This window comes from Procambarus clarkii, chromosome 64, assembly GCF_040958095.1.
Source record: "Procambarus clarkii isolate CNS0578487 chromosome 64, FALCON_Pclarkii_2.0, whole genome shotgun sequence".
NCBI classification, from domain to species: domain Eukaryota; kingdom Metazoa; phylum Arthropoda; class Malacostraca; order Decapoda; family Cambaridae; genus Procambarus; species Procambarus clarkii.
Window position 1 is genome coordinate 4,814,438 of NC_091213.1, and position 13,287 is coordinate 4,827,724.

The window sequence follows — 13,287 nt, forward strand, 5'->3', positions numbered from 1 at the left end:
TATTAATTTTTGGTGTGTGTTATAGCTTCCTGGGGTGCCTGGGCCTATCTTAAATCTTCTTTGGGAGGATATCATTCCAACTAACAATTAATGCCAAGTTGTAACAGATGGATCCCTACTACTGGGCAACATCAGTCACAGGAGTCTTGTTTAGCCAACTGCAGAACAGAGCCAGAACCTGGTCCCCACACAGAGGTGCAGGGAACTATTATCATCACTCATTGGAAGAGTATGGATCTGTTACTTAGCAGTAAAATAGGTACCTGGGTGTTAGTCAGCTGTCACGGGCTGCTTCCTGGGGGTGGAGGCCTGGTCGATGACCGGGCCGCGGGGACACTAAAAGCCCCGAAATCATCTCAAGATAACCTCAAGAAGTATCCAGAAAGTTGGCAAAGCTTTACAGACAACTACAAAGTTCATACAAAATGAAGTATCAAAACAGCCAATAAACTGTGAAAACTGTGCAAGCAAAACAAGTGGAATGCTTCTATTGTAACAAGGAACACTTGTAACACTCACTTGTAATGGGGCGAGATCAAAGATACTGGAGTTAAGTGATGTAATACAGCTGCAGACACCAGATATTGTTGCACTCATGGAGACAAAACTTGAAGATGATATTTTGAATGAGGTCATATTCCCAAGGGGCTACTCAGTCTGGAGACGGGACAGAAAAATTAGTTAAGGCGGTGGCATTGTTGTGCTGGTGAAAGAACACCTAAAGGTAAACAAAATAATGATTGGCAATCCACGAGAAGTTGACATAATAGCACTAGAGATCTGCAATCAGGATGATACACTAATGATCATAAATGCATATAGTCTACCGCCATGCAACACATGGTCAAAGGAGGAGCTGGATAATAAATGTGAGGGTCTTATAACAATAATGAGAGAGATTATAGCGAGAGCTGATAAAGATAGATCACGATTGTTGGTAGTCGGTGACTTCAACTTGAAATCCATAGACTGGGAAGCATGTGAAGCTAGAACAGAGGATTTTTGGACTTGTAGATTCGTAACCTCATCCTGGAAACATTCATGTTTCAACATGTTAAACAAGCTACGAGGATGAGGGAAGGGGATGTTCCCTCCATGCTGGATTTGAGATTTACCAAGAAAGAGGAAGGAAATTTGACATGCAGTACCTTCCTCCTTTCGGTAAAAGTGACCATGTCTTTTTGGGAATAAAGTATGCAATGCGTTATAATCTGGAAGAAAATGAGGTTGAAGCAGTTGAAAAACCTGATTTCAGGAGAGGACATTATGGGGAACTCAGACATTTTTTTAAGGAATTTGACTGGAAAGACTTGCTGTTAGGACATGAAGTAAATGAGATGTATGTCAAGTTTTGTGAAATATATGATAAAGGCACAACAAAATTTATACCAAAGCAGAGATGCAGAACTTGGAAACAGGATTGGTTCAACAGAAATTGCCAGAGGGGCCCAGAGACCAAAAAGACAAAAATGGAATCAATATAGGAAGAGGCCAAACCCCCAAACATACCAGCGATACAAAGACACGAAAAACAACTACACGGCAGTGAGGAGAGAGGGGGAAGAAAAATTTTGAAAAAAGAGATTGCGGACAAATGTAAAACAGAACCAGGCCTATTCTATATATTCATAAACAACAAATTGCAGGTAAAGGATAATAGTCAGAGGTTGAGAATGGATAACAGATTCACGGAAAATGAAAAGTAAATGTGTGAAACGTTAAACGAAAAGTTCCAAAGTGTTACACACAGAAATCACAATAGCGTGATGCATCAAACTTGCAAATCCACAAGGGCTGTGATGAGGGTTCGAACCTACGTCTGAGAGGATCCCAAACGCGCCTCAATCGACTGTACCACGACACGGAAAAGAATTGCAATCGGGAGTTCATCTGCCCTCACACGGATCCTGCAGTCTCTCCGAGACACAAACCAGGGTTTTACACAATTCCCCATGCCCCGTGCTCTGTTAATAAGCTGTTCTACCTCTTCCCCTTTACTTCTACACACAGAGGTAGGACAGCTTATTGACAGAGCCCGGGTGCACGGGGGAATTGTATAAAAACCTGGTTTGCGTCTCGGAGAGACTGCAGGATCCGTGTGAGGGCAGATGAAATCCCAGTTGCAATTCTTTTTCGTGTCGTGGCACGGTCGATTAAGGCGCGTCTGGGATCCTCTAGGACGTAGATTCGACCCCTCATCACGGCCCTTGAGGATTTGTTCCGAAGTGTGTTTGTACAAAATTAAATCTTCAGGGAATCAGACACAATAATAATTCTAGAGAACAACATAGAGCACATAGAGGTGTCCGGAGACGAAGTGGAAAAAATGCTCAACGAGCTAAGTAAGAACAAAATATCGTGTGCTGATATTTGGGCTCAGGGGTTTTGAAGGTTTAACAGGGTCTTGGCAGCCCGATATTTGATTAATGTTTCTGATCCCAGCTAGTCTTGAATTGCACTGGGCCAAGTTTCCCAGCCCACCATCTCTCCTTCCTGTTATGTCTCTTGTTTGCCTTTTGCTCTGTGGTCAGTTAGCTTCAGGGAACCACAAGGGGCTCTTCCTACAAAACCAGTATATTTTCCATTTTAACCAAGTAAGCAGCCAGTTATTGGAAAAAAAAAAAATTTTTTAACCAAATACTGTAGTGGAGTGCAGTTTATCATACTGGGTTTTCAGAATTATGGCAGCTGGTCTTCACTCCTTGAAAACTTTACAGAGGTAAATTTATTTCATTAATTTATTTATAAGTATTTTATTTATTGCAACAAAACATTATTTGCACATTTGTTTAAAGAAAAATATATTTAATTCTTACATATGTACAAACTGTAGATTTAACATAATTACTCACTGAACTCTCAGAATATAATTATTATTTTATCAAATGTGCACCAAAAAACCAGCGTTGAATGTAATGAAACGCCATTTTCTGGGTGAGTCCCGGAGGCTCCCCGGAGCTATCCCAGGCTGATATGCTAATGTCAGACTTTGGCATCAGTCATGTGTATGGAGTTCTTAGGCCTACCGGGGACCACGGCCAGAACCGGGCCCCCTCAGAGAGGCAAGGGGAGCAATGGCCTATAGAAGCCCCCGTGTAGTTGGAAGCATTCTATGTCTGCCATCGACCGGAACAGGCACCCAGAAAGGTAAGCGCCCCAAAACAAACCCCTATTCTGGTTAAAATTGCTACCTAATACCGAACTAGTGGATAGAACTCCCCAACCGAAAACAAGCAAATTAGTGTGACGTCACACACTGCCGCGCCGCTGTCTGCGCAGCTCCCCCCTCCCCGGGAGGGGGAAGGGGGAGCCCCAGACCCCCCGCGCCGGCTACCCACACCTCAGTTCTTGAGGCTGGATGTCAAAAACGCGAAAAACCGCCGACCGGAGGGAGGGAGGGATGCCGGGGAGCCTCCGGGACTCACCCAGAAAATGGCGTTTCATTACATTCAACGCTGGTTTTCTGGGGGGAGCCCCGTCGGCTCCCCGGAGCTAACTACCCACAGACAGAAAAAGAGGGACTTACCCGGGAGGCGGTCGTCGCTCACCCCTCAACTCGAAGCCGAGACAACTGGCTGCAACCGCCGACCCAAAGCAACACAGGCCCGACGAGGGCCAGGGACATTCACAAGGTAACGAGCAGCCAGGACCCTGTTCGACCGCCAAAATCCCCGCGCCCGAATATCAGACCAAGACATATTCCCAAAGACGGCAGCAAGAGCCGCGAACTTACGAACGTCATGGGCACGGGGATAGACCGCAGGCTGGCTAGACCTAATAACCCTGCGGACGACCTGAGAGACCCGAACCCGCGAACAGGGAAGAAGGGAAACCGGATCAACCCACAGCGCGTCCCCGGACACAGAAGCTGTGGCGCGCAAATAACGGCGTAGCGCCGCAACCGGACATAAAACATGATGCACCCCCGGCCCGACCAACCAAGCATCAACCACCCATGGACCCCTCCGGAACGCAGCAGTCTCATTCTTCGCCAGAAAAGAAGGAGACGGCTGCAAACGAACAAAACTATCACCACGACCAAAAGAGCAGAAACCCCTGCGCCGGAGGAGAGCATGAAGCTCCCCTACCCGACCCCCAGAGGCCAAAGCCAACAAGAAAAGTGCCTTGGAAAAACAATCCTGGACCGAAGGGGCCACAACGAAACGAGGAGATGAAAGGAAAGCGAGCACTCTGTCCAAAGACCAGGACGGCTCAGGCGACGCATGAGCAGGCCGGAGGTGAAACAATGCACGAGACAGCTTGCGAAACGGCGCAGACGTAACATCGATACCGAAAGCAAGCTGAAGCGGCTCCGCCAGCGCCGCACGATACGAAGCGACAGTGTTAGGCATAAGATGACGGTCCTGAAACAACCACGAGAGGAAGGACAAGACCACCCGAACAGACAAGGAGCTAACACGACGAAGACGCAAAAAGAAACGGAAGGACCGCCAGGAAACTTCATACTGCCGCCGAGAAGAAGCCCTCAGGTGGGACACCAACAAGGAGGCCACCTGATCACCATAGAGATGATGATAGACTCGAGTCAAAAAAACCATACGCGAAGACTCGAGGAGAAGATCGAACCAGCTACGTGACGTACCGGCCCGATCTGCTGAAAGAGGCGGAGCCGCGGGAAAACCCTCGGGTTCGGACACTGAGCAACCAGCGCCTGAAACCAAGGCTGGGCCGGCCACCAAGGGGCCAGAAGGACAACTCTCCCCTGGTAAGTCTCTAAGCGAGTCAGGACCTGGAGCAACAGCCGAACTGGGGGAAAGAGGTACAGGAACCCCCACCTCGACCAGTCGAGCCGAAAGGCATCGACCCCGACGGCCTCGCAATCGGGGAAGGGCGCCGCATAAACGGGAAGACGCCGCGACCACGCCGACGCGAAGAGGTCCACCTCGGGGCGCCCGAACGTCTGGCAAAGCCAACGGAAGGACTCGTCGTCGACCGTCCACTCCGTGGAGAGGGGAACGAAGCGAGACAGGGCGTCGGCCAAGACGTTGGACACGCCCCGTACGTGAACCGCCAGGAGAGCCAAACCCCGAGAACTCAGCAGACGAGTCACCCGAAGCGACCAACCCCAAAGAGACAAGGACCGCATCGAACCCCCGCGGTTCAGGCAATGAACCACCGGAGAGCAGTCCGAATGGAGCCGAATCGTCGATCCGCGGGCCACCCGAATCCTCCCCAGAGCAAACCACACTGCCGCGAACTCCCGCACCGTACTGTGAGCTCGACGGAAGGACGGATCCCAACGCCCCTGGCCGGCCTGGTGAGCACTGGTCACAAAACCCCAGCCGAGAGACGACGCATCCGTGTACACATCGAGCGAGGGCTCGGGTAGGCGCCAAGGCACTGAACCCCGAAAAACCCGAAGAGGAAGCCGGTGACGCAGCAACCGACGCAAGTCCCCCGGGGGTCGAACTCTGCGATCGCGAGAGAGGCGGAAGGGGGAACCCCGAAGGAACCAGAACAGCCGTCGAAGCCAAACCCGACCCGGCGGGTAGACCACCATCGCGAAGTTCAGGCTCCCGCACAGCCCCTCGAGCAACCGCCGGGTGACCCGAGGGCCCTCCAGAAACAGACGAAGGCGGGACCGCAGCCGCAGGAGAGACTCCGGAGGGAGAGACAAGGAGGCGGTCCGAGAGTCCCACACGAGACCCAGCCAAGTCCGAACCTGAGAGGGAACCAGATGGGACTTCCTCCAGTTCACCAAGAACCCGAACCCGGCGAGCTGGGAAAGAACCAAATCCCTGGCTAGCAAGCAAGCTGACTGGCTGGGAGCCCAAACCAGCCAGTCGTCGAGGTAGGCCAACACCCGAACACCTAGGAGACGCAAACGAGCCACCACAACCCGTGTAAGGCGTGTGAACACGCGAGGTGCCAGGTTCAACCCGAACGGGAGACAACGAAAGCGGTAACTCAGACGCCCCACTACAAAACCGAGCCAGTCCCTGAACCGCGGATGAATCGGGACATGCCAATAAGCGTCCCGGAGGTCCAGGGACACCATCCAAGCACCCGGCTCCAAGAGGAGCCGAACCTGAGACAGCGTAGTCATCCGAAAGGAGGGGCAATGAACCCAGGGGTTCAGACGGGACAAGTCCAGAATGAACCGCAGGTCCGCGCAGTCCCGTTTCGGAACCGGAAACAGACGGGAAACCCATCTGAGGGACGACGTCGTTTCGACGACGCCCAAGCGTACCCACTCCAAGACGACTCGACAGAGCGCATGGGAAGAAGCCTGCCCCGCCAGCCCCGACCCCCCAAAGGGGGGAGGGGCCACCCAACGCCACCGCAGGCCGCGAGACACGACCCGAAAGGCCCACGAATCGTGGGACCAGGCGCGGGCGAACAGCGCAAGCCGCCCCCCCATCGCCCCGTCAAAGGGGCAAACCGCGAAAGGGCCGGCGACCCTTACGAGACCCAGAACCCCGCACAGCGCGAACACCGCGCCGACCAGACGAGGGAGGGTCCGCAGGAGGAGCCAACCCCAAACCTGACACCAGAGGCCTACCACGACGAGAGGAACCCCGAGCCCTGGCAAGACCTTTCCGGGAAGACCCACCCCGGGACCCCCGGAAAACCAACAAGTCCGACATTGGACGACAAGCCGCCGACGCAGCCTGAATAAACTGCGCCACGGCCGACTCCCCAAACAGGAGAGGACAAAAAGGTGAAGAACGCCTAAGAGCCAGAGCCCAAGCAGATTCCACGGAGGAACCCAGCACCGCCTGCCGACACGCGAGACGGGAAGCATAGAACAGGGAAACCGCATCCCGCAAAATCGGCGTGAACAGCTTCAACAAGGCAGCCGACGAACGCGCAGCCGAGGACAAGGTGCCGGACCCCGGGACGGACCCAAGCGTCCCCACATCCTCCACGAGCCAATCCGAAGACAGCTCCAGGAGGGAAAAGAACCGCAAGGCCGAACACAAAAGGCCCCGAGCGCGCAAGTCCTCCGCCACGAGCGCCGCCGAAAGGGAGGGAACCTGCACATGGAGCTGAATAACGCCCACATCGCGGGGAAGGGCAGGGGCAAACAAGCACTCATTCAGGTACTCAAGTTCACCCCCCAGGAAAACCTGAAGCACCGTGGAAGCTTCCCGCCACTCCAGCGTGCGGGAACGACAGAAGGAATGCCAGGAATCCAGACCAAACAAGGGGCAGTCTGCTAGCCAGGATGACTCCGGAACCTCGTAACGGAGCCAGAAAGGGAACGAAGTCCCAAACCTGAACGTGGACGGATCCATTTCCGAGGCATAATCCGGGTCACGCAGGAGGTAAGCTGCAAAGGCCGCTCGCACCACACCAGGTTGGATGCGATAAGCCGAAAACCTCCGGAAGGACGGAACCGACGTACCCGGGGGAACACGGAACCGTACCCGGGGAGGGGCCGACACCAAATCCAACTCGTACGCAGAGGGGGGGAAAGAAAACCCCACTCCTTGTAACAATAAGCCCCGCTCAGTGGGAAGAAAAACCCAGGCGGGGTCCAGCGGGGCCCAAGGCCCCCAAGTCAGCCCCTCCCCAGCCGCGAGGTCCGTCACCACAGGACCCGAGGCCGAGTCCTCTCCCCAAGCCCCGACCCCACAAGACAAGGACGGAGCAGCCGGAAAAGCTGGAGGAAGGGGGGCCCACTGGTCAGACCCTGAAGCTTCGGCCGGGAGACAAGACTCGAATGCCTCTGCCGCCCCCCCGGAAGGGGCAACCCCCGAAGCTGCCCGAGTCTCGAGATCAAGTAACCCCTGCTCCGACCCCGAAACCCTCAGACGCTTCGGGGCCGGAAGCAGGGGCGGGGGACCAGAACGAACAGAAGGGGAAGGACGAGGAGGTGCGGACTGAACCAGGATCGAAGCGACCCCCACCCCCAAGTCCGGGTCTCGAAAAGCAAAGCGGGGCAGCCCCGGGGCATCCGGGGAAGCAACCAACCGAGCGCGTTGCAACAGACGAAACCGAGACTGCAACGCACATGCCGCCTGTACCCGAAGAGAATCATCAGAGGATTGGGTAAATTGAGTCACAAGCAAGCAGCAACACTCACAGGACTCAGGGTCGAAAGTATCACCGACCCAACAGGCAGCGTGGCAGAGGCAAAAACAATGAGGGTCACCCTGAGACAAGGGGACCGAGCAACCCTCAAACTCGCACACAGCGAGTGGGGACTCCGGGGTCACATCCATCGGACCAACGCGCCCCCTAGGGGATTCCCAGGGTCCTGAGCGTTTACTTTAAGAGGACTCGCGCTCAGGTAGTCCCAGGCAGGGTGCTGCAAACCGGCGCCCAAAACTACCAAGCAAACTTCTAAAGCTGAACCCCAGGGACGTGTACACTCACGGGGACCTAGCAGGGGGCGCCACCGAGGAGAACAGTGGAAGGGCAAAAACAAACTGAATAAAATGACAGAACCCCCCACCAGGCAAAAACAAAAAGAAAAACAAAACCCCGCAAGAGGACAGCGAACCCCAAGGAACAGAGCCGGCCGCGATGTCGGGAATTACAAGCTGAGCAGCACCCTGCGCCCCTACCAGTGCAAACTGCCTCTTACCTGCCGGTAACAAGGGAGAACAGAACACCCAAGAGCCCAACAGGCGGCCGAAAAACCGAAAGGTAAAACGGACCAGCAGAGGCAGACCCCGAGGAGCCTGTGGAAGGTGGCCCCAAGCCCCAAGGGCAGTACTTACAGGGCACCTAGGGAAGGCAGCCCTAGGCGCATGCAGCCCGAGTACTGAAGATAACTCCTGGCTCTCGCACCCACAAAACTAACACCACACTCAAAGCACAGTGCAGTAGCGACACCGGAGCCAGAGCACACGACCATCGCCTATAGCATCAGCCTTAAGAACTGAGGTGTGGGTAGCCGGCGCGGGGGGTCTGGGGCTCCCCCTTCCCCCTCCCGGGGAGGGGGGAGCTGCGCAGACAGCGGCGCGGCAGTGTGTGACGTCACACTAATTTGCTTGTTTTCGGTTGGGGAGTTCTATCCACTAGTTCGGTATTAGGTAGCAATTTTAACCAGAATAGGGGTTTGTTTTGGGGCGCTTACCTTTCTGGGTGCCTGTTCCGGTCGATGGCAGACATAGAATGCTTCCAACTACACGGGGGCTTCTATAGGCCATTGCTCCCCTTGCCTCTCTGAGGGGGCCCGGTTCTGGCCGTGGTCCCCGGTAGGCCTAAGAACTCCATACACATGACTGATGCCAAAGTCTGACATTAGCATATCAGCCTGGGATAGCTCCGGGGAGCCGACGGGGCTCCCCCCAGAAAAAAAAAAAATTATTGTAATTACTATTAAGAGACAAGTTACCGCCTGCATTTCTTCCTCTTATTTATTGAAATAAAGAAATATAGAAATTTGGACAACACTTTTACATATAAAAAGTGCAACCATTTAATTAGGTCTTAAAATAATTTTTGATTTATAATAGTTTAAACACTGTGTATAATGTACCAAGAGCACCCAGGGTAGGACTAGAGGTTAATGTTATAAAAGACATACAGAACATACTTACACTTGGGAGAGAGTTCTTACACACAATAAGATTAAAGTCAAAGTAAAAATTAATGATATGAATATAAATTAAGAGATAACTGATGAACAATAAGATAAGTTTCTCACTGTATCCTTGTACAGTGAAAACATTTATTTCAAATTCAAATTTTTTTTAGTTCGTTAATTTTAAATAAACTCTTATTTGGCTCATTCAGATAATCATAAAATTGAAGTTACTGTAAGATACTGTACATTACAATGCCTAATAAAACCAGTCTTGAATGTAATGAAATGCCAATTTCGCTGTGAGCTCCGGTGGCTCCCTGACGCTAATACACTGATACAGTACCATACTACAAGGTGCCAACAGTCAAGGAGTTCTTATTGGCCTACCAAGGACCACCAGCCAGAGCCTAGCCCCCTCAGAGATGTGCAGGGAGCAGTGACGCTTTGAAGAATTTTTCTTTGTATTCATGTCTGCCATCACCATGGGAAGGCACCCAGAAAGTCAGCCAGTCAGCAAAACAAAACACTACTGTTTGCTTAGAAACAAGGCTACAGCCTCAAAACCACTAAAAAAACTCCCCAACAATATAAAAAAAATTGTGAAACTAGCATGAGCTAGTTCGCCCTACTTCGTGTGGAGCACCACAGGTATCAGAACAAGGAAAAAACCATTGGACACAACATGCGACCCAAGGCCACACAAGGATGCCGAGGACCAGAACTTTCACGAGATACATGGTTGCCGAAACCCCCCCCCCCTCGCACGAAAATTGGTCCAAGGCATATTGGTTAACACAGCCAAAAGAGCACCATAAGTACTTGAAAACATCAGGGGCACAAAGGTAGACCACTGGTTAGCTGGACTTAATGACACTGTGGACAAACTGATAAATACAAGCCCTGGAACAGAGAAACTGGATCAACCCATAGTTAACCGAAGCAGAACCGGTGGCACGAAGGTTGTGGCCTAAGCCTAAAAGCAGCCATAGACAAAGCATATGATGTGCCCCTGGTTGTGCCAATCACGAATCCACAACCAAAGGACCCTTTCGAAAGCCAGCCGACTTATTCTTTGCCAGAAGAGAAGGTGCCGGCTGCAAACGAGCAAAGCGATCACCAGGGTTAAAGGAACACCACCCCCAGCATCGAAGAGCATGAAGCTCACCCACCCAGCAGACAGAGGTCAGAGAAATAAAAAACCAAAACCCTCAGAAAACAATCCCGGATTAAAGGGGGGTCACCAACAGAGGGGAGGGAACTATCAGGGGAAAGTACCAAGTCATTAAACTATATAGCACTTGGAAGGGATTAGGATAAGGATTTGGGATGAAACGGGGGGAAGGAATAGTGCCCAACCACTTGGATGGTCAGGGATTGAACGCAGACCTGCATGAAGCGAGACCGTCGCTCTCGACGGTAGAGCCCTTGAATGGGCCACCATCAACAAAGTGGAAGAAAGAAAGACAAAACACCTGGTCATGGGACCAGGCAGACTCAGGCCTGCCTGGTGGTGAAACGGAGGTGAAACAATGCATGAGAAAACTTACAAAACAGCACTGAAGAGCTAATGACCCCGAAAGCAAGCTATGAACCAGCTCCGCTAACGCCACGTAATAACAGGCGTTATTATGTGCCTGGCAGCTTTATTCCACATAAAGATGCCAATCAAGAAAGGCCCAAGAAATGACAGAACAACCCGCTCAGAAACCAAAGAACAATGATGAAGAGACAGAAAATAGAGGAAGAAACACCATGAAACCACATATAGCCACTGGAAAGAAGATCGCAGTGGGACACCATTAAACCAGCCACCCGTTTACCATAAAGATAGTGATACACACGCCTTGAAAATTCCCGACCCAAAGAGCAGAGAAGAAGTTTGAACCAGCGAAGTATGTCACTCACCCGACCCTCTGAAAAAGGCGAAGCCAACGAAAAGTGCCCCGATTCGGACACCAAGCAAGCAGTGCCTGAAACCAATGCTGGGCTAGCCACCAAAGAGTCAGATGGATCACTCTTCCCCTGTAGAACTCCAATTGAGCCAGTACATGGAGCAACAGCCAGACAGGGGAAAAAAAATAAAGAGATAAAAGAACTTCCGTCTCGACCAGTCCAGCCGAAAGGCATCCACTGCTAGGGCCTTGGAGGGGAATGGTGTCGCGTAAAGAGGCAGATGCCAAGACTATGCCAGTGCAAAGACATCGATATTCAGGCATCCAAACATCTGACAAAGCCAGAGGGAGGAAGCAGCATCAACGGTCCATTTCATGGAGACGTGAAGGAACCAGGACAGACTGTTGGCCAGGCTGTTGGACACTCCCTGAATGTGAATGGCACAGAGCCAAACCCCGAGAACTCAGCAGAAGAGCTACTTGACGTGACTGGTTTCAAAGAGACAGGGACTGAACAGACCTTTTTTCCCCCTGGTTGAGACAATGTACCATGGGGGAACAGGGAAAATGGAGGTGGATCACAGAGCTCAAAGGAATCCAAACTCTCAGCAGCACCTGCCACATGGCCGCAAACTCCTGTGCGCCCGATAAAGGGGAGGAGGCCAATGATCCTGGCTGGACTGGTGAGTGCTAGTCACAAAGCCCCAACTGAGAGCTGAGGCATCCCTGAAGACATTGAGTGATGGCAAGAGAAGATGCCAGGCCACAGGAGGCAGGGAGAGAGACACTGACCGTGCATCCCAACTAGGCCCAACCATTTCCAAACCAGGGATGGAACCAACTGGGATTTCTACCAGTTCATCAGGAACCCAAGGTGAAACCTAAAGTTGAGTGAAAAAACCCAAAGCAGAAGGGCAAATGGCAAAAACAACTGAAAATGGACAGAAGTGAAAGCCTAAAGCACCCTAGGACCAAATTGCATAAGACAAGCAACCAGAAAGAATTGTGGTACCAACCAGACACATAAGCTGGAGGCCCACTTCGGTGCGCCAGTTAGGGCGTGCAAACCACAATGCACTCCACCAGCAATAAGCACTCAATTCAAGGAAAGACAGACAGGCCAAGACAACCGCTTACTTTAAGGGCGAGGCCACCACAAGCGAGGAGACTCCCCTATGGGGGTGTATCCCGAACACACCAGGGAAGATGACCCCGATAGTGCAAGGGTAGCACTTAAGGAGCACCCAGGGAAGGGAACCCTGAGCACATGCAGCTCGAAGCACACTAAACTCCTGGCTCATACTACACAAATACATACAAGAACAGCCTTGGCCGCTGCCTCCCTTCCGCCTCCAAATGAGGAAAAGAGGTGGGGCAAAACAGCTCGTGCTAGTTTAAAAAAATATTTAACAATTGTTTACAGTTTTGGGTTGAGATCTTTTGGAGAGTTTTGAGGCTGCAGCCTCTTTTCTAACCAAGCAGTAGTCAGTTTTATTTCATTGACTTTCTGGATGCCTTCCCTTGGTAGTGGCAGACATGAATAACTTTAACCCCTGCACCATGCACCTGTTTTTGGCAAAAGCTTTATGCTGCAATTGTCAAGGACATATTTTTGTTGTTTACATAAATGTTCAGGTAAAGTTAATGTCAAAATGTTTCCAAACTCAACCATTTTCATTTCAAAACACAAAGAGTAATGAAAACATTAAAAAAACATTAAAATATAGCCTAATTAAAAAAAAAAACTCAAAACAACATGTGTTGTTTGGGGCAGTGCAGTAGTTAAACAAAAGGTTTTCATAGTGCGACCGCTCCCTGCGCCTCTCTGAGGGGTCTGATGGCACCTCGAAGTATGACAATGTATCAGTGTAGTAGCTTCAGGGAGTCACAAGG

At 51.6% G+C, this 13,287-nt stretch overlaps 1 protein-coding gene across 2 annotated transcripts in view; it reads right to left on the reverse strand.

Moving 5' to 3' along the window:
* Window positions 1-600: 600 nt before the first annotated feature.
* Window positions 601-13,287, reverse strand: part of LOC123768942 (uncharacterized) — a 31,901-nt gene continuing 19,214 nt past the window's right edge. For both annotated transcript variants that reach the window (XR_011223633.1, XM_069309108.1), the window contains one exon: window positions 601-657. Coding sequence is in view for 1 of the 2 variants with exons in the window: in XM_069309108.1 (XP_069165209.1) it covers window positions 653-657 (5 nt within the window). In the remaining variant the exon portion in view is untranslated. The remainder of the gene's footprint in view (window positions 658-13,287) is intronic.